General features: G+C 39.0%; 1 protein-coding gene across 1 annotated transcript in view; it reads left to right on the top strand.

The window, feature by feature from the left end:
* The window catches only part of LOC124605308 (alanine--glyoxylate aminotransferase 2, mitochondrial-like), a 153,636-nt gene that overhangs the window by 83,995 nt on the left and 45,475 nt on the right, over positions 1 to 24,166 (top strand). The window contains exons 4-7 of the mRNA XM_047136890.1: positions 13,095 to 13,218; positions 20,166 to 20,354; positions 22,123 to 22,320; positions 23,241 to 23,333. Of these exons, the coding sequence (XP_046992846.1) occupies positions 13,095 to 13,218; positions 20,166 to 20,354; positions 22,123 to 22,320; positions 23,241 to 23,333 (604 nt within the window). The remainder of the gene's footprint in view (positions 1 to 13,094; positions 13,219 to 20,165; positions 20,355 to 22,122; positions 22,321 to 23,240; positions 23,334 to 24,166) is intronic.

Below are 24,166 nucleotides of genomic sequence, written 5' to 3'. Positions count from 1 at the left end.
GCTGCTGAGGTACGAGACAGCATGGTGTTCCCTGGATATCACACTTCCAGCTATTCAACGCAATGGACATCCCATCACCTCTGGACGTGGAGATGGATGAGCCACTTCCAAACTACTAACCACCACTGGACGTGGTGTTGCAGCCTTCTTTGGTGGAACTGTCAGGCGTAACACCTGCTTACACCCTTCCTTGTCCAGCTCATCACCTCTGTACCTGCTCCAAACATTTTAGGCTGTACTGACAGACCTTGGTGGGAGGGATCTTGTATCTCAGCCATATGGCAACACCACTTCTGCTAACAAAAAAAATTGACATTGTCAAACGAAAAAGGTTGCAAGGCCCAGCATCTCATGATAGGTGGCACTCTTGGTGACTCACATGGGAATGCCACCGAGAGGCCAAACTGCCTTTATAAGCAGCCAGGAGCTCCAGTCATGTTGTTCACTGAGTGAAGACTATACACATAATCTTTGAGACATGCTATTGGAACCTGGCTGCCTGTTACTGATTTGTACTTTGGATTGTTCCAAGGACTGTGCTGATTACTGTTTTGAGACAACTTATGGACTTTCTGGTATCATTTTTCCACTGTCAAGTTTGATCGTTCACACTGACCCAGCACATTCAGGTCTTTTTTGTGGACTGTCAATTGTTCTCTTTCAGTCTCATTCTGCACTAATAAATGTGGCACTGAGAACTGGCACTGAGAACCATAAGAGTCCAAAGCACAGACACAGTTTTGAGAAAAATAGATATTTGTGGATATCAGATTTGTAGACAACCCACCAAGCTCACAGGCCTGACTGGTTTTTTAACCCAGTCTCAACACCCTATGTTTCCCATGAGAAAATGATGTACCCACTTTAGTTTATGAAATATTTATTAATATTTAGAATTATATTTATTATTAATGTTAATTCAAAAAATTTCCATATATAGGCTAGTGACAATAGTGTATTTTGACAGTTGTCAAGTTTGTAATTAATGTGAAACTAGAATCAGAACATAAGAACAGATACTAAATGCATAAGATACTGAATTACAACCTATTCAAACACTTCATGATCCTTGTCATCATCATTTTCATAAAGCACAATCTGTGGTGTGAGGTTTGGATAAACTGTCAATGTACCTCAAATTATGAAGTAGATGTGTAGACATTGAATTACATTGCAACCCTACATAACAACTGAGCAGTGCAGAGAGACAAAATTATGCTTTGTGCTTTGGACCCATATGGAAATGAATACCCGAGAAATTGGTGAGGCAGCTTTTCATGGATGTTTATACAAACAATGTGGGCTTACAAATACAGATAGATCTGGTTTACCGCAAGATCACCAGATATCAGGAGCAAGCATACGTGCTACAATCTCAAAATCAATGACAGTGTGCATTAGGTCCTTACGGTTCTCAGTGCAGTGACACATGCAAAGTCGCTTGCAAAGTCAGGAAGTTGCTAAGTTGGGAAGCAAGGAGGGGAACAATCAGACGCTGTGCTCTGTGATCGCTGGAACCTGAACAAGCGTGTATGAAAGATAATGATTTCTGGTTCAGATTGTTAACAACATGAACAAGTAAGAATTTAAAACAATCCATTTAAAAAGAAAAATTCACTTGAGAGATAACGGCTGTCAATACTTAACTTCAGGAGGTGAAATTCTAAGTACTACTGATTGACACTTGTAAAAGTAGGAAAAACTACCATAGCTTTTGTAGCTTTTAGTTGCTATGGAGGAAAGGGTGTGGGTTGGGGATGATTAGAAAAGAGGCAGGTTACCTAGCCCCTAGGTTGAGAGGGATCCTCCTATTGTGAGGGTGAGGCAAGACAAAGATGAAGACAGAAGCATCACAAAGAGTAGAAGCTCAAACACAGTCAATGGATAAGCATGATATGGCTTCATTCTGGCAATGCTAGAACGACAGAGTGAGAGGTAAAGATAGAGTAAGAGGAAGGGAAATGAGAAATGAAATGAATTAGATCAAAGATCAAGGAGGAAAGTGGAAAAGGAGAGGGGGATCAGAGAAAGAGAGAGAGTGTGTGTGTGTGTGTGTGTGTGTGGGTGAGTGTGAGTGTGAGCGTGAGTGTGTGTGTGTGTGTGTGTGTGTGTGTGTGTGTGTGAGAGAGAGAGAGAGAGAGAGGGGGGGGGGAAGGGGGGAAGGAGAGGGGGCATGAAGATAAAAGGAAAAGTAAAAGAGCACATTGCAGAGGGCATAAGTAGAGAAATACTATCAAAGTGCAGAAAAGAAAAGAGAAAGACAAGAGGGGAGTGTGTTCATGCAGGCTAAGCCCAGGAGTGTGGCAGAGTGGCAAGATGCAACAATATGTTGCAGAATGAACTCCTGTCACTAGAGTTCAGAGACTCTAGTACCAGTTGGGATGATCCAAATGATGCATGTGGTGCAGTCAGCACTCAGGTCCCTTAAGTCATGCTGTGCAATATGCTCAGGAACTCAGTATTGAGTTTCCCCAAGGTGGACAGTTCTTCTTTGTCCATTCATTTGATAATTAGTTTAATTGTGGGCTGTCTTATATAAAAAGCTGTGCATTGAATACGTGTTAACTGAAAACCAGCATGAATGATTTCATATGTTGTTCTGTCTTTCAAGTTGTTGTGTTTTGCAGTGGTGACGCTTGAGTATGTGATAGTGTGTGGGTACATGGGGCACGTTTTACGGCAGGAACAGTTTACTCTTCCCTCCGTGAGAAAGGAATTAAGAATTCCAACCAGCAGGATGTTTCTTTTTCCACTTTAAATGTTGTAATAGCCTCTTCTCCTTCCAAATATGTAGACCAGTTCAGAGCGTGCCACAATTGTTTTGCAGTATCTATTACTTGAATTTTGAGGATTCATTGGTTGATTAAGAACAAAAGCACCATGATACAATTGGACTTGAAATTTTTATTAATACTTTTTCATCTCACAGTTTCACACCATCTATTCTACATCTATACTCTGCAGACAACCAAGAGATGCAGGACAGAGGGTACGTCCTATTGTACCAGTTACTGGAGTTCCTTCCCATCCCATTCATGTATGGCACGTGGGAGGAATGATTGTTTTAATGTCTCTGTGCATGCAGTAATTATTCTAATCTTTCCTCACAATCCCTACGTGATTGATATATAGGGAGTTATAGTATATTCCTAGAGTAATCTTTTAAAGCTGGTTCTTGAAACTTCATTAATAGACTTTCTCAGGATAGTATGCCACTAAACCACTGTGTAAATGCAAAGCAACTTACCTATGGAGATTTATACTGAATACTGGATACACTACAGAGAATGATTCAAACATTAAACTGAGAGCAAAGAAGAGATTGAATAGAAGTGCCATTGGTACACAGCACTAGTTGCCATGTGTATACTCATGCTTTGTTGCCACAGTTAATCACCTTCCGACACTGTTGATATAAATGAATGTGTTCTACTGTACTAATGATTATAGATATTAAACTACATATCTTACAATGTGTCTATCAACAGTACTTAGAATTTGACCTCCTAAAGGTAATTTACGGCCTCCTTGTAACTTTAAAGCAGCGTGTCACTTTAACAGATTACTTGACAGGAAGCGAACTAAACTCATGATAGGGGAATGTAACATATTAAATATCATAAGGTTCAGTAAGAATCCAGCTTTGTCCTTAATCTGCATAAATGACCTTACAATGACTTAAATAGACGGTTTGAAAATTGTAAATTTTTGCTGATGATGATACAAGCATACTAATTAATTCCCCAATCTCAACCATACCAAACAAAGCTCAGATTACAGCTGAATTGGCAGACAGCTAGTTTACAGCAAACAAATTAAAACTTAATTTCCCAGAGACTCATATTAAGCAATTTCAAACAAGTAAAAATAGCCTACTGTTACTAGAAATAAACATTGATGGTTATATACTAAATAAAAGTCTGTGTCTAAATTTTTGTGGAGGTCTCCTGGATAATATAATAAAATGGAATCAACATATAGTTAGTTTCATGAAGAAGTTCAATTTGGCATGTTTTGCTCTCATACCTTTCATAGTGTTCGCTTGAAAACAATACAGTTAGCTTACCTTGCGCATGTCTACTACCCGTTGTCTTAGGGAACTACCTTCTGGGCCAATGCTGATAAAGGAAATCCAAGACATAAAAATAGCTTACATACAGACTTTGCTGTCACATTTAGAGATTATTGTTGAGTCCACCATCTCGGTTTAAAGCTCTCAGCGTATGCAATGCAAGAAACTGTGAATCATTGCAGACCCAAATTAAAATAAAAAATACCTTGTTAGTCACTTCTGCAAACTAATTATATACAGTGAAGGGTTGAAGAATCCCCTAATTGCTTGATAAGTAGTAATGTTTGTTGCAAAGAAGCCTCTATTGCTTCTGGTTTAGTATCAGTATAATTATGTTGATATTAAGTTAGCAGTAGGAGATTAACGGCAACTATTTAATATAACTGCGTGAGGAGCAGCTTATTTGGAAACATAGAATTTCTTTCTAATTATACAGTTATACGAAAAATGAAATTAATATTGGATATGTTCCAATGAAGCATAATAGGACCTCCAGTGTTCTCAATATACATAAATTATTTATCAGATAGAATACTGAGCACAGTAAGATTGTTCGCTGACAATGCTGTTATTTACAGGAAAGTGTCATTATTCAGTGACTGTAAGTAAATGCTAAATATTTGGAAAGCAAACTAAAGAAAAGGCATGATTACAGTTCAAGAAAAAATAGATGATTTATTCAAAAGAATGAGGTACACAAATTGAGCAAGTCAGTAACACAATGGTCCACCTCTGGCAGTTATGCAAACAGTAATTTGGCTTAGCAATGATTGATAGAGGTGTTGGATGTCCTCCTGAGGAATATCATGCCCAATTCTCTCCAATTGGTGCATTAGGTCATCAGAATTCTGAGCTGGTTTGAGGGCTATGCCAATAATGCTCCAGACATTCTCAACTGAGGAGGGAGCTGGTGATCTTGCTGGCCAAGATAGGGTTTGGCAAGTATGAAGCCAAGCAGTAGAAACTCTTGTTATGCAGGCAGGTATTATCTTGCTGAAGTATGAGTCCAGTATGGCTTGCCATTATGTGCAACAAAGCGGGGCATAGAAAATGTTGACATGCTGCCGTGCTGTAAGGGTGCTGCGATAGGCAACACAAGGGGTCCTGGTATGAAATGAAGTGGCACCACAGGTCATCACTACTGGTTGTTCGGCCATCTGGTGGGTGACAATCAGGTTGGTATCCCACTGCTGTCCAGTGCACCTCCAAACATGTCTTCACTTGTCATTGGGTCTAAACTCAAAGTGAGACACCTCACTGAAGACAGTTCTACTCCAGTCCATAAAATTCCAGGCCGAAGACATGTCTGGAGACGGCCTGGGCAGCAGTGGGATGCTAATGTAACTGTCGCCCACTGTACAGCCCTACAACCAGGAGTGACAATCTGGGATGCCATTTCATTTCATAGCAGGAGCCCTATGGTTGTCATCCACAGCACTCTTACAGCACAGCAGTATGTTGATGATATTCTACGCCCAGTTTCATTGCACTTCATGGAAACCCATCCTAGGCTTACATTTCAACAAGGTAATGCCTGCCCACACATCGCAAGAGTTTCCACTGCTTGTTTTTAGATTAGAGATTAGATTCAGTTTTCGTTCCGTGAACCCAAAAATGAGATGATTATCATGGGTGTGGAGCAAGTCAGAAAGTATAACATAAAAAAATATCTGATTATAATACTCACTATCCTGATCATTTGTCAGGAGATTGCCAAAATAGGTGAATACATTGGAACTGCTAATATTTACAGAATTAATATACTGTCAGAATGAAACATAGTTATGCACTTTTAATAAAGTTAATACGTAAAATACCCAATCTTGACTGTTGTGACCAAGTGCTGTCAAAACTGAATTCCAACACACATTTTTAATTAGGCCAATCTAACAATCCTTGTAAAGATATTCACCTGTAGAGTAGAAGGAGTTGCCTATCAAAAAGTCTTTCAAATTCTGTTTAGATTGTGCTTTATCTAAAACCAAGTTTTTTTATGGTTGCTGGGAATTTATTGAAAATGTGCTTTCCTGAATATTAGACCCTTTCTGCACCAAGGTAAGTGATTTTAGATCTTTATATAGATTGTTCTGATTCCTGGTATTGGTACTATGTGCTTGCAAAACCCTAATGAGTCCAGCAAGGCTGCCAGATCTCTCCCCAATCGAGAATGTTTGGAGCATTAAGGGTTGGGCCCTCAAACCATCTCGGGATTCTAACAATATAATGCATCAATTGGACAGAATATGGCATGATTGTTCCTCAAGAGGCCATCCAACAACTCTGTTAATTAGTGCCAAGTCAGGAAACAGCTTGCATAAAGGACGGAGATTGATTGACATGTTACTGGCTTTCTCAATTTGTGAAGCTCATTCTCTTGAATAAATCTTCCAGTTTTTTTGAAATTGTAATTATTTGTTTGCCTATAAAAGTACATCACATCTACCAATTTCCATTCCATACCAATAATTCTTCATTGTGTAGTTATGTTTTTTGTCTTTGTGTATTATCACTATGTGCGATAAATTGTACTTCTAGAATGAGATTTTCACTCTGCAGCGGAGTGTGTGCTGATTTGAAACTTCCTGGCAGATTAAAACTGCGTGCCCGACCGAGACTCGAACTTGGGATCTTTGCCTTTCACGGGCAAGTGCTCTACCATCTGAGCTACCAAAGCATGACTCACGCCCGGTACTCACAGCTTTACTTCTGCCAGTTCAAGTCTCGGTCGGGCACACAGTTTTAATCTGCCAGGAAGTTTTAAATTGTACTTCTCTTTAAATGTGGATAAATGTAAGATAATGTCTATAATGAACAGAAAGAACCCAATATTATCTGATCTGAAGATTAGTGGTGAACATCTTGAGCAGATCAAATCATATAATTATGTATTGGCAAAACTAAGGAGTGACATAAAATGGGAAGGCCACATTGAATTACTACTGGGGAATGTAAATGGAAGACTTTGATTTATTGTAAGGATTCTGGGAAAATGCTGATTATCTGTGAAGGAAATCACATAGAAGGCACTAGGGTGACCTTTTCTAGAGTACTGTTCCAATGTTTGGAGTCCTTATCAAGTAAACAGGACAACAGACATCGAGTAAAGTCAGGGACGTACTGCTAGTATCACAACAATTCGGTATAGTCCACATTAAAGTGTAACAGAATGTTCAGTAATTTAAATATGAATCCTTGGAAGGGAGATGATATCATTCATGTGTAACCCTGTTGCGTAATTTTGGAGAACCTGTATTGAAAGAAGGCAGCGAATGTCATGCTGATGCCATCGCGTATCTCACACAGACATCTTGAGAATAATCCATGCACTGTGCAGTGGCCTGTGTAGTAAACAGTGTGTCCCAGGAGGAATCGTCAGTATTGAGGGATATGACAGGAACGATCGTCTGAAGTGTGGGGACTCGACCAGCACGACTCCCAAAGACATCATCTCTGGTTATCGAGTGGCACTGGGTAGATACTCTCTGCCAGTCTAGTTTGGACCCAACCTGCATTATATTAGGATATTTGGTCTGTTATGTAAATAAAGTAGTGAACTCTAATGTATGAATTCATGTCATATCATATTGCACTTGTCCTTGCCGGAGTTCCTACATTGGTACCTCACTGACTACCTCATCGCACCATATTTTCTTGCTTTACTACTGAACCAGTTGCCATGCAACAACAATGCAACCAGTATCGCACTCTGCCACTACATGTTTCACATGAACAGACAGTGATTTTGCTGCATCCTTGTTTTATGTGTCACACTATGACTTAGAACCTTCATGGGCAACACATCAGCTTGTGTTCAGACCTGAAACAACGATACAACTGCATAGTGTGTTGACCACCGATTGCATCTACAGTGTTCCTCCATCAGTGTACAAGAAATTGCTTGTATGGATATGGAGATATAAATGACATGTTTGGTGCTCCACAGTGGCACTTTCAACACTCTCCATGAGACTTAAATTCAGCTATGAAGTGTCATTACAGTGCCAGAGAGAGATACACTACCCATCTAGTATGACCGTATGCTCTTATTGACGCTATTGTTTTGGCTGCACTGCATTCAGACAGTAAACATTTTCACGGTCGTACGTTTCAACCAGTTGAACAGGGTCGGATGTCATTTTCTGCCCTACTATTTTGTACAATCAACAATGCTGTCAACAGTGGTGGCCATCTTGTCTTGCTGCAACCTCCAGTCGCCTCACAACTGCAAGAACCTGAACTCATGTGAATTCACCGACCATATCACCTTTGTCACGATGCTATCCCAGCGGGCCGAAGTATCACAACTTTGCCCAATGACTGCTGTGGCAGTTGGCCATGAAATCACACCCCCATCTGAATGACACCAAGACAAGGTAACTCAGCCCAATCACCACCTCACAAGGGAAGACACTTCCCTATAGCAGCTGCTGGATGACATAACAACTTGTCATGCAGGGGATGCCAATTTCATGCCACATGATTCCACCTGTGTTTCAGCTCTTCTGCACAGAAGTGCCAATGGCCACACACATTTCGCCACCATGTTGCGCAACTCGCATTGTGTACACTGAATCACAGATGCTACTGAAGGCACCTACCTACCAGATAAGACAATACCCTCAACAATGTCTTACTGCAGTTTTGGCACCTCCTAGAGAACAATGTTACTGCATTAAACAAGATGTTCCAGCAGCATACCATGGTTCCACTGACGTCTGGTGGGCGACTTGTTACAGAGAAGAAGCTATCACCACAACATCTGTTCCCTCTTGAATGACTGCAACAGCTATGTGACCAAGTAATGGCATACAATCTGCTGGTTTCAAATAACTCTCTCTCACATCAGATGACAACTGTGGTGCAGGCCATGCAATCTGCCACCCCTGTCCCAGTATCAATTTCAACCTGACATCTCATACCCTACAATCTCTATGAGAAATGATCCAGTCATGCCTCATACCAACACTCACAGCACGGCCAGTCATGCACACCTGCAATTCCAGCCCACGAGAAAGAGTCCACCTATGCCCTGTCTTCAGACAGCAACGATGTGGGTGGTCACACACGCTTGTGCAACCAACATTCCATTTACTATTGAGTGACACTGAGTAGATACTTTCTGCCAGTCTAGTCTGGACTCAACCTGTGTTATGTTAGGATGGTTGGTCCACAATAATGTACATACGTTATGTAAATAAAGTAGTGACCCCTAATGTAGGGATTTGTGTCATATCTTATCACACACATCCATGCCTGAGTTCCTACAGAAGCAAAATGTCTGGTAAGCAAGGACTGTGAAATATGTACCTTAAGAGGTATGAGCACTTCTTCATCTTCAATACTGTAAAACAAATCTCTTCTACTGCAAGCTCTTTATATTTTGGGAGAAGACAGTATGGACAAAAAAGAAGAAGAAGAAGAAGAAGAAGTAGTCTAGTAAACATGGGCTCTAACATGCATATCATTAGACCTTTGGGTACTTGTTCAGTAGAAGATATGTATTTCACAAAAGCGAAGATGAGCAAGTGCTCGTAGCTCTTAAGACATTCATTTTAGTACCCATGTTTACTAGTCATTTTTGCTTCGAATGATCGTTCCTGTCATGTACCTCAATAGTTACCATTCCTCATGGGACACACTGTACATGTAGATTTAGATGTTAAATTTAGCATCTGTAACCACAAATAGTGTGCTGTGGTGTAATGATAATTCACTGTTGACACAATATGCCAGTTGTTATAAAATCTGAATATCTCTATATTCATTTTAATGTATTTCTTGACTTGTTCCACACTCGCTCCTTAATGGAATCTAAGGAATACAGTGGATGACCGAAAAATGAAAAAGTGTTCATGTTATGGGATGAACATGTATTTTCAGCTGATGTATTTAATACCACTCACTGTTTCTATTTGTGAACTCATGGAATCACACTTGGCTGGGTTCCACAGACTCTGGTATTTACCCTCTGAATAATTTATGGGCACTTTCATAATGATGACCTTAGTGTTACATATATATTTCCTACAATCTATGAGGATATCATTTATGTGAACAAATATAATTTTTAGTAGCTAGATGCTTAAATATGAGGCTATCAGTGCAATAGTGGCCTAACCTACATTTTTGGAAAAAATGGGACATTCACACAGAACATCACTTTATGCCTCTACCATTACATCCTACAATTGCTGGACATGTATTTGGACACCACGGACAATGTGGCAACATCAGGTGTGATTTATGCACTGTGCAGTGCCATACAAAATGGGGTGCAATAGTGGCCTATGCCACATAGGCATAGCGAGTAGGCCGGTGGGACAGCGTACCATTTGTCATACAGCTTGTGACGGCCAGCGGAGGACACAGCTGCAGTATAGACTCACAGTATTGTGATCGACACACCTCTGAATGGTCATTAGTGTGTGTGTGTCTATGTGTGTGTACCACAGAACGACATGTACAGTAGCCCTGGCGATGATGTTGAAGCCGCATTGTGAGGTAAGGATGATGTTATGTTCCTTTGTTGGACTCATATGATTTGATATGGACACTGGTACAGATAAGAAACATTTCCATTTCAGACCTATCTTGATGGGACACTACTACTGAGGCCTCAGACATGGAATGTGCACAGCCAATTCAGCCAGCAGCAAGTGGTACAATGGATGAGTTACGTGTCATGTTAACAGAGCCCAATCTACCCGGTACATTGAAGGACACCACACTCACTACGTCTGCCATGGACATATGAGAGGGGGATCGTAGTACTGGTACCGTAATTGCACTGCAATGAGGAAGAAAACGGGTCCCGAATGCATGCCTGTGGGCATGGAACATTCGAAAAGAAAAGTGATCGAAAGGGGAAAAATACATTAATGTGAAGGGAAATGTAGTGCCTAAGAAATGTCCCCCCCCTCGGAGCATGCATGTGTCAGAAGGAATATGGTCGACATTTTTCATCTGAATACCAGTAACATCGATTTGGCTCGTTCTATGCATTAGGTAGTTTTGACTTGCAGTCGGCATACATTTTTGGTATGGTGAAGTTAGTCCCTACCGCAGCCGCATATTCCTCTGGTACTACAGAGTCGCATTGAGTAACAGTACGCCTATACCATTTCCATAATGAAGAGGGAGTGGACATGAAGGTGTGTAAAACGTTCTTTAAGAACATTTTGCAGATATCAGATGGTATTTCTTTCATTTGTCCTTTCATCCCCCTGTAAGTGATTCCTGATGTGAATGTGACCCCTGTAACATCAAACATGCTGGGTGGAGGTACCCACTCACCACTCCCATCATGCACGGAAGAGAAGGGTAAATGGGGACGTGAAAGAGAGTTACATCAATGAAAGGCTGAGAGTGCGCAGATGGGAATGCATCGCGAAGCAGCAGATGGGAGGCATCAGGACAATGATACGGTCATGATTACCTTGGATTTGATGAGGACTTTACCGACACCAGTACCCACGACAGGTATCTGTTACTACTAGTGGCAATTGTGGACATACTGCCTTGGAATACACGACCTATGTACCAAGAAAGCTATGACGTATGTATGGAGTGAGGGCGAAGCATCCCGAGGACCGCAAGAAATTGGATCGTGTCTCATGCATTACATTAAACATAACGTCCAAACAAAGCAACTGATTATGTACTCAGATCAGTGTGGCGGGCAAAGTCGAAAAATAAAAATGGCCTTACTGTGTCAATTCATGGTTCTGCATGCAGACTTCACACCAGAAGTAATCCACCATAAATTTCTAGTCAGTGGGCATTCATACCTACCATGTGACCAGGACTTCGGTATCATCGTGAAGAACTATAAATTTCACTCAAACATATACACACCCTCTGACTGGATGAATGTCATTATCACTGCAGAAAAACAACCACCCTTCACCACTATACCAATGACAAGGAATGATTTCATGTCCACAGTGCATTTAAAGAGAAACATACGTAACTGTAAAGTCTTGACACAAAATACCAGGGTGTAATGGTTCCATATTCAGAGGCTTCAGTATAAAGCAACCTCTCCCCATATCATGTTTTATAAGTACTCCAATGAGTCAAATGTCCTGTTTGCTGATGTCAGTTTTGCTAAACGAGGGCTGAAAGTTACTGAGACTCTGGTTGTACTATATGCCAATGGACATGCTATTACCACATTGAAAAAGTCCGATTTAATGACCTTGCTGCAATTCGTACTCCCGGTGTACCAGGGTTATTACCATAACTTGAAGACATCTGCACAGCCGTGTGGCAACACCATCCCTGTAAATGATGATACGGATGATGAACATTAATGCCTCACGTGTATCTTGTCCAATGTTCGACTACAGTGTGTAAAGCAATAACGGCCTATCCCACGTTTCCTGTATTACGGCCAAGTGCGCCGACACAATAGTGGCCTAACCCACACAAAAACAGTCTAAAAACACTATTACGGTTAACTCCATGTATAGCCAATTACCGGATGCCATACCATGTTATGTATACCACAATCATGCTATGTGCCACAATCACTACCTTACACATCAATTCTGCAAACGTCAGTATCTTCCAGTGGCCATTCCCACAACCAGTGTGCTGTGGGTTAGGCTACTACAGCGCTGATAGCCTCATATGTTGTTATGTGCAGTGGCAGATGTTCTTTCAAATTGCTGACAACCACTTGTACACACATGACATCCTAATGTAGTCACTGTTGAAACATTGTTATGTCCTGCAACACTTGTACTACAGAACCTCTATTGCTGCCATACTACCGTGGAATGAAAATGTAGATGGATAGTAACAGTGCTATGTACATCGAGGCAAACTTTCACAAATCACTGTTACACTGTAATATGTTGAAAAGTCTCATTGTATGAATAAAAATGAAATAACAAGGTGATAAGTAAAGTTGTAAATGAAATGTTACATTACATTTTAAATGTACTCTGTGATGTGCTTTTTAATACTGATCTTTTATTGTGGTTTATACAAATTTATGATTTCTCTGTTTCTTTAACAGGAAAGTAAAAGATGCTTTGGTCACACAAGCAAATTCACTATGGCACACAAGTAACCTTTTTATGCATCCAAAGCTACATGAATATGCTCAAAAACTGACAGCCAAACTGCCTGATAAGTTAAATGTAAGAACTTTGATACATGATGTATTAGTAATAGTGTTAATTAATTAGAAGAATGAACTTTTTTGTGATGTTTGACAACAGATTTGTTATTGTAAGACGAGAAAAAAGATGTTAAAACTTAAGGTATCAGAAAAGATTAACAAAGGATGTGGATGATCACATTCATCAACAGTTAAAAATAGTTAGCTGGTGTTAACATAATTTGTCTAAATTTAGGAATCAAATATGTCTTGTTTAGGATTGGGAGTCATTAAAGAAAAAAAGAATATTTATAAGAAGGGAATGAGGAACTGGTTCTTTTTTCGATGAAGTTGAAAAGCCCATTGACAGAATTGGAGAGAACAATGATAGGCGAATGCATAAGACATGCTTGCGGTGGGAAGGAACTTAAAATAGGAAGTAAAACAAATAAACTAATAAACCAGAGCAGTTTGATAAAATTTGTGAGTGAAGCTAAATATGAAAAAATTTTACGTAAACAAAATTCATGAATTGAAGATAACTTCGAAGATACATTCACAAAAATTTATTTGATTCTCATAGTTCTGACTCTAGCAAGGCATGTTAAGCAAGAAAGAAATAATGACTATATTATAATGTTTTACTGACATCAGAAATTTTACAGGCAGAGCGCTAGCTCAGCTACAGGCAAATGGGATGAGCAATCCACTTTGACATTTCGAAGCAGCCATTCTGGTGTTCATCTGAAGGGCATAGGGAATACACACAAAGTATAAACATAAAAGACTGTAACTGTGAAAGCTGGTTGTCTACCATGCTTTGCAGAATACAGAACAGGTGGATGCCAGTAGAAATTGTACAAACACTGCAATGTAATGTCTCGAAGGAAGAACAACTAGCATTTACAATTCTACAGGAGGACAAATAACTATATATTTGCTTGCTTACAAGGATGATGTGGTGCTGATATCATGTGTGGAGTACAAAAGGCAGGTATTTGATCTGTTGGATGATGTTCCCTACATACTCCAGTAAAGTTGAGAAGAAGACACTGCAGATTTACCAAATACTTACAATAAGCATCTTAGAACATGAGCAATAGTGTCAACACAACTTACTAAGGTACACAAGCCACAAAGAAAGCATTTCCTAAGGCCACTAGTTAGTAACAATGGTATACCCTTGTAGCACCTGACAAAATATCGGAACCACATTCTCAGAAAAACTCAGAAAACTGTGATGAATGTGTGCATTACACCAGTCACCTGTGTCTCTGAGATATGGGTATTACAAGCAGTTTTGGTATGATTTCCATTTTACTTGAGTTTCATTTTTTCAATCTTTGGAATTTTTGGTGAACAGATTGATGGTTATTTTACTAAACTCTTCAGCCAATTTTTTATATTTTTCCCCTTTGATGAAAAATGTTATGAACAAACCAAAGGAATGGAAATGGATCGCATTTGCTGAAAACCTATACATTTTGAGGAAAAAGCACTAGAATCAATGTTGTTTTTAATTTTTTTATAATAGATTTATGGGCATTATATTTTTGGATATGGTTTCATGGAAATGGAAAACATGATTTGTCCATATGCTTTAGAAGTTGGGGGTGGGGGCTCTACTTGCCGACCATCCCCCCCCCCCTCCCCTCCCCCCCACAACTCCATCCCCTGGATCTGGAGTTAGTTTTTATTCATTACAGAATTGTCAGTAAGCAGATAATCATCAATTCTCTGATACACAATAATTTTTTTGTTTCACTTGTAAAATTTAATTCTTATGGCATGGTACATCTTGATACTGACCAACTCATTTACATAAAAATGTTAATATTAGAGTCTTTCCCCTCTCCCCTGTGAATAAATTTCTGCAAATTCTCATGGATTTACCCTTAAACACTTTGTCTTTGAACAATATGATGGACTCTGAAAAATAGAATCATCTGCTTCTCTCAAACTATAGATAAATCGTTGGTTTTCTCGGTCCTGGTATGTATGGACATGCCCCCCCCCCCCTCTCACCCACACATGCAAACAGATATTTTTTTCCATGCCTTGTTTCGTGACGAACTGTTACAAAAAGGTCCATATTGAGAACTGTATCTATAGAGACCACATACTATGAGATAAGGAAGGATTTATGAAATGAAATGATCGTGTGGCACTTATTGGCCGGGATATCCCCTTCGGCGTTCAGCCACCATATTGCAAGTCATTTTAGTTGACGCCACTTCGGCGACTTGCTCATCAATGATGATGAAAATGATGATGAAGGATACATAACACCCAGTTCCCTGCTGGTGATCAAACCCAGGCCCCCTTCCGTGGTATGCGGTAATGCTAACGCTGCACTACGGAGGCGCTTTATGAAGAGCTATGACTTCTAAAAATAGACTGTCAAAGGAGCAGGATACTAAGAGTGATAAATCATATTATAGGTCACAGGCAATACCCCACATACTTAAGCCAGATAATGTGTATCTGAATGTGGTGAACAAGGGACACGTGGACATGTGGCTCAGAAATGTACAGCAAATCAAGCTTTAAGGAATAACAGTGATAAAATATGGATATTAAAAACAGTTATGAGAGAAGAGTACAAATGAGAATAAGTGAGTAATAATGCAGATAGACAGTTGTATGGAGGGCGCAGCAAATACATAAAATCAGAACACAGTAGGTAATGTACCAGCAGTAGGCTGTCCAGAGACTGGATAATATAAGCTTTGATAACCCACTGACTGAATGTAAGATGGTTACACCAGACATTCTGTAGCCATAAGGAAGTTGAAACCCCAGCTTCCGAAAAGAAAATAATATGAGAAGCAGAGTAATAACAGACATGAAACCAACCAAACAACTAAGGAAAACAATGGAGAGTAACTGGTAGAAAAAGACAGAAGCTACATTTGGCTTACCCTCAGATGATGGAGCTGTGGAAGTCCTGTAAGTCCTTTGATTTCCTTCATATATAGAAGAGGCTGTGGTGTATTGTATCCCTCAGTCTGGAGCAATCCTGGTTTCAACATCTAACATAAGTGTGCTATCCTAACAAATACTGAATATCTGCTAAGATCAAAAACTATCTGGAACACTAACTTGTCAGAGCTGTTTTTAAATAAATTTGATGTTTCATTTTAGTGTTTGAAAATATGTGGACTTTTTCTATACCCTGTTGATATTGAAATTAGTGAGAGTGTTAATATTCTAAATATTGTGTTTCATGTCACTACTTGTAAGTGGATGCTGGGAAACATTTTACTGTGAACTTATGTAACAAGCTATGCAGTAAAGTATAAATACATAGGAATTTGTTTAGTTAGTAGCATGGGAATTGATGAAATGCCTTTAGTTATGATTTTATTATGAAAAGGAAAGTTGCTATTCACCATATAGCAATGCTGAGTCGCAGATAGCCACAACAAAAAGACTGTCACAAATAAAGCTTTTGGCCATTAAGCCTTCATCAACAGTAGATGTACACACACACACACACACACACACACACACACACACACACACACACACACACACACACACACACGAGCAGCAGCACCAGTGCATGATGGGAGTGGTGACTGGGTACCCCCACCCAAATGCCACTCCCGTCATGCACTGGTGCTGCTGCTTGCAGTGTGGTTTCAGTTGCCTGAGACTGCAGTCGTGTATGTGAATTGTGTGTGTGTGTGTGTGTGTGTGTGTGTGTGTGTGTGTGTGTGTGTGTGGGTGAGCACACACACACACACACACACACACACACACACACACACACACACGCACGCCTATGTCTGTTGGTGACAAAGGCCTTAATGGCCGGAAGCTTTATTTGTGACAGTCTTTTTGTTGTGTGTATCTGCGACTCAGCATTTCCACTATATGGTGAGTAGCAACTTTCCTCTTCATAATATTGTTACATTTTATCCTGGATTTTCCATTGTTTGATTTAGCTATAATTTCTTCATTATTTTCATGTAACTGTAAAGTAATACATTATTTATATTTTATTTTTCTTTAACCTTAGAACACTAAAGGGGGAAAAATGTTACATTGCTAGAAAACCATCATTAAGTTTACTACTCCACATTTTATTCAATGCAAGCTATAATTTATAGGTTACGTATTAGTTAATTACAATTATTAGATCTCCAATAGTATGTTACATACCAAATTAAGTACAAAACATCCTGTTTTATACCATACAAAAAACGAACGCCATCCAAACATGCCTTGAAGGCCCAACGATAGTGACTGGCCACCATGTCATCCTCAGCCATTCGGCATCACTGCCTGCAGATACGGAGGGGCACATGGTCAGCACATTGCTCTACCTCCTGTTGTCAGTTTTCATGACCAGTATTGCTACATCGCAGTCAAGTAGCTCCTCAGTTGGTCTCACAAGGGCTGAGTGCACCTCGCTTGCCAACAGTACTCAGCTGACCCGGACGGTGACCCATCCAAGTGTTAGCCAAGCCCCAACAGTGCTTAACTTTGATGATCTGATAGAAACTAGTGTTACCATTGTGGCAAGGCCAGCAATCATAATTTTTTTGAGGGTTTAGTAATCAATTGTTAATGGCAGTGCTTTGATACAATTGTTGAATACCACAAATTGTATGTATTGTGCCCAAAGCTTGTAGTCTAGTTCAGTGTTGCTGCCTCGAGATTGTGGAGTCCTCTGTTCGATTCCCAGATGGTTCAGATATTTTTGTCACTCAGGGACTGGATGTTTGTATTTTCCCTAATGTTTTCATCTCCTCTTCATTGACATGCAAGTCATCAAAGTGGAGTCACATAGAAAGACTTGCACTGTGCAGCCGAATTACCACATGGTGTCTCCTGGCCAATAAACTCATATGATCATATCATTTTTGTGATATGTGTTTTACATCTGTTTCTACAACAGTGGACATATTATTAAACATAAATTATGAAAAAATAAGTCATATATGGCAGTAGTTCCCTACTCCTCTGGAAATACACAAAATGGAAGCTATGAGGGTATGGACCATGCTGTCAGTCCACACATTCCTGTCATTTTATTAAATGAAAACATAACTGTTAGTTGAATATCAAGTGAAGACAGAACTACATTAGGCATACAAGCAACTCTGTGTGTAATAACAATGAGGTGAGGATGACCTCAGTTGATTAACTGATTTTATTTGTAAGTAATGTCCTGTTATCTTTTTTAATGTGTGTGAATTTAGTTATTTAAGCTGCATATTTCCTTATATGATATTTTGGACTTGAGGATCCCCTCCCATTAGTGTACAACAAAATATTTTTTATTATTATAGTTTATGCCAGATGATAGAACTTTAACTGTTGTGAAATAGTACTGTGCACACAATAAAAGAGTGTGGATTAAGCAACTGCTCTGCAATTTCTTGATTTTGCAAAATGTTCTTTTAAAGGATGTTGTCCATTTAAATTCAGGAGCTATTTTAAGCACTTCTTTCAAAAAAGGGTCTTTAATTTTAATGCCTCTTGATTGGAGCATTCTGAGCTACAACAGAAATCGATGAATCACACAGGACATCTGGCACTCCTAACATACAAAAGAACATTTCCAGTTGATGCTGCAGAGATTTGCTACTCATGCAACGTGAGATAATTTTGTTTACTTATGCAACTATTGGAAACTGTTAATAGGTTGGGGATTACCAATGATGTAAGAGTTTTAAGTAACTGATACATTGCAGGTTCAGTCCACAAGAGAGAAAAAATTGCAAGCTAACTTGATAAACTTATTGTCTCATATGATTTGAATTTCGAAATCAGCTGCTTGATTCATGACTGCCAGTTCTCTTTTACTGATTGGAATGCTACTAGTGCTGGCACTGTGGATTTGTTGTTGTGACATATGGCGGAGGGGCTTTTGGGGCTTACAGTTTTGTTGCTGTTGTAAAAGTAGCTGGGACACGTGGCCCTGCAGAACCTCGCACTGTTCTTTTTTCTCCTGGCTGTTGAGAACACAACTAGTTCCAGAAGCAACCTACTTGAGGTCCAAAGATAGCGAATGTTGTCAAAAAGTAGATCTGTCTAGCAACTGTGGGGTGTTCACGGTATATAAAAGCAGAAGGCAAGCTGACAATAGTAGACCATGTAGAACCTTAAGTGCTGAGCAGGAGATTGACAAGGCACATTGTGTATGCCCCTCTCTGCTGGGTGTCGGAAAAAAGTGCTCTCTTATAAGGGCAGTTGTCTTCATGAGTATATCTCTGATATCTTGACTTTATTACTATTATGGACACCAAAATAAATATTTATTTTTACTGTGTTGTGAGATATGTCAGTACAAATCATTTTCGCAGTTCATGGTTTTATCTGACTGTTGACAGTTTTTTCCCAGTTTCATTTTGCTCATTTAATGAAGCTTTTTTTAGCTGATATGAGGACATTGCTCACACTCTTGTATGAATTTTCTTTTAGGAGAAAAACTGAGAGAGAGGGAGTGGAGCAAAAGGAGTTGGTAGGAGTGTCGTCGGGTGGTGGAGAAAGAGGGGAGGGGGCAGAATTATAACCATCCAACACTGTAGAAGGATGGTCAATATGTGAACTGTAAGCAAGTAAAAACAAATGCTGGAGAGACAAATAAAAATCAAGATAGCTACACAAGATGAAATGAAAACCACAATGGGAAAAACACCAATACCAAAACTTGTCTTGAAAAAATACTATGGTGGACTAGACAGAAAACAACATTACTAATGAAGTGGCAACAGACACAGGGTAAACAAGAGAGAGGCTCATTCATCTGTCAAAAGGAGCAAGAGAATGAGACTAACCAGGAGTTTACTAGAAAAAATGCCCACTACGATGGGTCAGACAAAGATAATAAGTAAATGGGAAACCAGCAATAAAGACCTGGAAACAGATATTTTGTTTTTAGTGCTATCCATATTAATGATTATTTTTACAAAGTTCTATTTTACTTCAGGTCATGGACAATGGAATTTATACATTATCTGCTCTCGCTTTCAGGTTGTGTATTTTGTGAACAGTGGCTCTGAAGCCAATGATCTTGCCATGTTGCTTTGCAGATCATACACGAATAACTATGACATAATTGCTCTGCGAAATGCATACCATGGTATGAGTCCATATACAGCAGGTTTAGTTGGAATTTCTGTCTGGAAGCCTGCTATACCAACTGGATCTGGTGTTTATCATGTAAGTCATTATGCATTTAGTTTTGAAATCATTATCTTCAAATAGTTAAGATGATAATGTATTCTCTTGTCTGTGTTTCCACACAACGAGTTCATACAATGAAGGCTTTCATGAGCAGATGGTTTAGCTACTGGCAAATCTTCCGGGTTCACCCAGAGATACGTTGGACGTCTTCAGACATGTTCTTGGTTCTGCTGACTTGGCAAGACAGCAGCTGTAGACAAAACAGTTGGAATGAAAGAGTTTCATGGGTCACAACCAGCGGCTGACACAAATTGGCAAAATCTTAAAGTAAAATCAACTTTGTTATTTTGATTGTTAAAACAGCTTTTAAAAATAATCAGTACTTCTGATTTGTCAAGATTTAGATAAACACAAGCTTTGGATAATCTACATCCTGTAAACTACTGTTAGGACTTACATTTTTTGCACAATGGAACAACAGCCAAACAGGATATAGAAACCTTAGTGCTTGATTTCCACCATCCTCCTGGCTTTATTTATTTGATGTTTTCTCCCATGGTGCTTTGTGTCTATGGCATTATGTTTTAGAACAATATATTATAAAATTATTAAAACTTATTCAAATCAAATAATCAAATTTTTTTATGAAAGTAAAGGGTAGATAATAATAATCATACTACTAATAACAATAACTGTAAAGCATAATAATTTACTTAACTGTGTAAGTGAATGGGGAAGGTGATGGCCATAACCCATTAGGAAAAGCCATCCAAACAATTGCCTGGAATGACTTGGGAAAAATCATGAGGCAGTTTTTCAAACTTTTCAATGCAGTTTAGTGACTAAAAAATTGCAAGACACATTATTGTCTGAGGCACATTGAATAAAGATTATCACTTAATCAGTCAGTAGGTGCACTGTGACATCATTGTAAGAAACTGTGACTTTTTAAGCAAAAGCCCACATGGAATTTGACAATTAACACCACATATAACTCCAATGGCTCACATTTTTACTAAGAATATTTTGCTCCTTGAACTCAGTTGCCTCAAAATATTATCCCTGTGAAATCAAGGAATAAAGGTATTTGAACTCTATGGATTTTTGCTATATCACTGGTGCCGACTGTGCACAATAGATTAACTTTAAAAAAAAAAAAAAAAAAAAAAAAAAAAAAAAAAAAAAAAAAAAAAAAAAAAAAGAGAGAGAGAGAGAGAGAGAGAGAGAGAGAGAAAATCATTGTTTGTGAAGATGTCAGTATTGATTTTATGTTGAATAATTCTGACTGAGCACCAAAAAATGTTGTTGACAGCAAGCCTTAGATTATTTGCCACAGTAAAATTCCCAGACAGCATTGAGGGACACAGACCAATACCCACTGATAATTCATTTTTAGATCCAGCTACCTTCAGTGATCAGTAATTTATACAAAAAATTTGTAGTCAACAGTTTATCTCATTATGATGGCCAATAGAGTGCTCTTACCAGTTAGGTAAACATAATACAAGAAAAGTATTGTTTCAGAAAATGGTAAATGATGACTCACTCATGACATTTCTATCACAGTATTAAATTCTTGCACCGACTTGATAAGACTATTGTAAGCTATCTGTGTAGTCAATCAGTGACTCAGGCTACATTTCCTGATAGATTTAAATGTGCTGTAGTAACATGTATCTATAAAACTAGAGCTAGGCAAACTACCTCTGATAATAGACCCATTTCACTCCTTGCCTGCACTTCAAAAAATTATTATAAATTCACTATCACAGCACCATTCATTGTGATGTTATTTTCATCCTAGACAATGAATCCAGATGTGTTCCGAGGAGTATGGGGTGGAAAATATTGTAGAGATTCACCCGTACAGACAGTACGCAAATGCAATTGCAGCCCATCATGCTGTGAGGCATCAAGCAGGTACATTGATCAGCTGGAAGAAATTCTTCAAACCTCTGTTCACAAGAAGAGAGTTGCTGGCTTTTTTGCTGAATCCATACAGGTCTGTATTTGCCTTGCACAAGTATGTGTTTCTGAAATCTACATTTATATCAACATAGATACTCCATATAATGTAATTGGATGGATAAAAGAATCTACTCGCCAAGCAGCAGCAGGAGAACACACATGCATACTCCGCAAGCCACTGTACGGTGGATGGCAGAAACCCTCTATCTTCTTTCTAATCAAAATCTGATACATTTGTAAGCCACCTATAAAAATCCTTCATATCCAAGAAACAACTTAAACCCCTTCTCTGGGTCAGATTCACTGATGGTATCTTCATGATATGGACCCGCAGCAAAAACAACCTCTGTCTTTCCCTCCATAACCTCAACATCTATGTACAAACCCACTTCACCTGATCCTCTTTAACACAATGAGCAATGTTCCAGGATGTTGGTCTACATCTCTTTGGTAGGTCCAAAACAAGCACCAACTACTCTCCTGCGCATCCATTCATCCAGCAAACCCATTGCCAAAACCTGTGCTGGTCTCCATAGTCATCTATTTCCTTTTCAGTTTCTTGCTCTGTCTCCTTCCTCTCCCATCATTCACCATCTGATTCCTTCAATGTAATCAACTCTCTAGTGCAACTTTATGTTCTATTATATCTGGCTATGCACCATCCCTTAATCATTTGCAGCTGAGTTATTGCCTACTCTCATTTTAATTTGTAAGGGCATATTTATAGTGATTACTATTGGTGTGTACAACATTCCCTTTGATATTTGGAGAAGACAGGTTGTATGAAGAGCATTTGAAGAAGATGAATTATGTAAAAATATTTTACTAGTGTTAACAGAAATTTTGAAACAGAATAGAAGTGATTCTGTACAGTAATATGTTTACTGTCAATAGCACCAATAACCAATTAAAATAGGTTGCTGGACTGTGCGTAATACAAGTACTAAATTTCAGGGAGTTGGCGGAACAGTCCAATATCCGAAAGACTATCTTAAAAAGGCATTCAAGATAATAAAAGACAGTGGAGGCCTCTGTGTGTCAGATGAGGTAAGTTTGAATTTTAAAAAAATATGTATGCTGATCAATGGTCATTTTAGTTTTAAAAGAGCAGCTTACAAAATATATATCTTGACTTGGTTGTGGGACTGAGAATCTCTCTTCTCTATGTCAAGATCTTTTGAGGACTTATAATACTTTGAGGTTTGTGATTGGATACACTGACAAAGTAGACATCTTTATTACCTGGATTCATGGCAAGCGCAGTCTATTTAAGTCTGCAGAACAGATTGGTTCTTTCTCCAGAGCAAAATTTACAATGCCCAAAAACTCATTCTGTACTCTCAGTTAAGAGGGGGCTGTGGGTACTCTCAATTAAGAGGGGAGGGGGTATTAATATCACTAATAAATACCTGTAACAAAATTTCTCTTTGATAAGGGTTCATTTTACATGCCATTTCTACATTACAGGGGCACTGTGGCACACAAATGTAGAATATTTCACTGACTCTACCACAAATGTAATGAATACTCCTACTTCCTTAAATTATTCAGATGGTCTTATGTCATTCACAGAGCCTCTTTCAAGCTTGTCTTTTCTCCCACAGTCTATCATTTAGCATCTCCTCCCATTGCAGTCCTCTTCGGTTCACATCATCCTTCACATGACTTTTCCACTGTGGTCTTACAATTAGTCTTCGTCAAGATTCTGTCCATTCTAGGGTTCTTCATGGGAGACTTTCTGTGTACTTTGCACTAATTAACTCAGTCATATCATATGGCATTCCTTTCTGGGGGTCAATACACAAGCAAATATTTATTATGCAAAAACAAAGTGACAAGATCATGATTTGATTACATGCACCTACCAAACCAGTCTTTAA

The sequence above is a fragment of the Schistocerca americana genome, chromosome 3 (genome assembly GCF_021461395.2).
Source record: "Schistocerca americana isolate TAMUIC-IGC-003095 chromosome 3, iqSchAmer2.1, whole genome shotgun sequence".
NCBI lineage: Eukaryota > Metazoa > Arthropoda > Insecta > Orthoptera > Acrididae > Schistocerca > Schistocerca americana.
The sequence above is the reverse complement of the archived record's forward strand: the minus strand, read 5'-3'. Positions and strand labels throughout refer to the sequence as shown.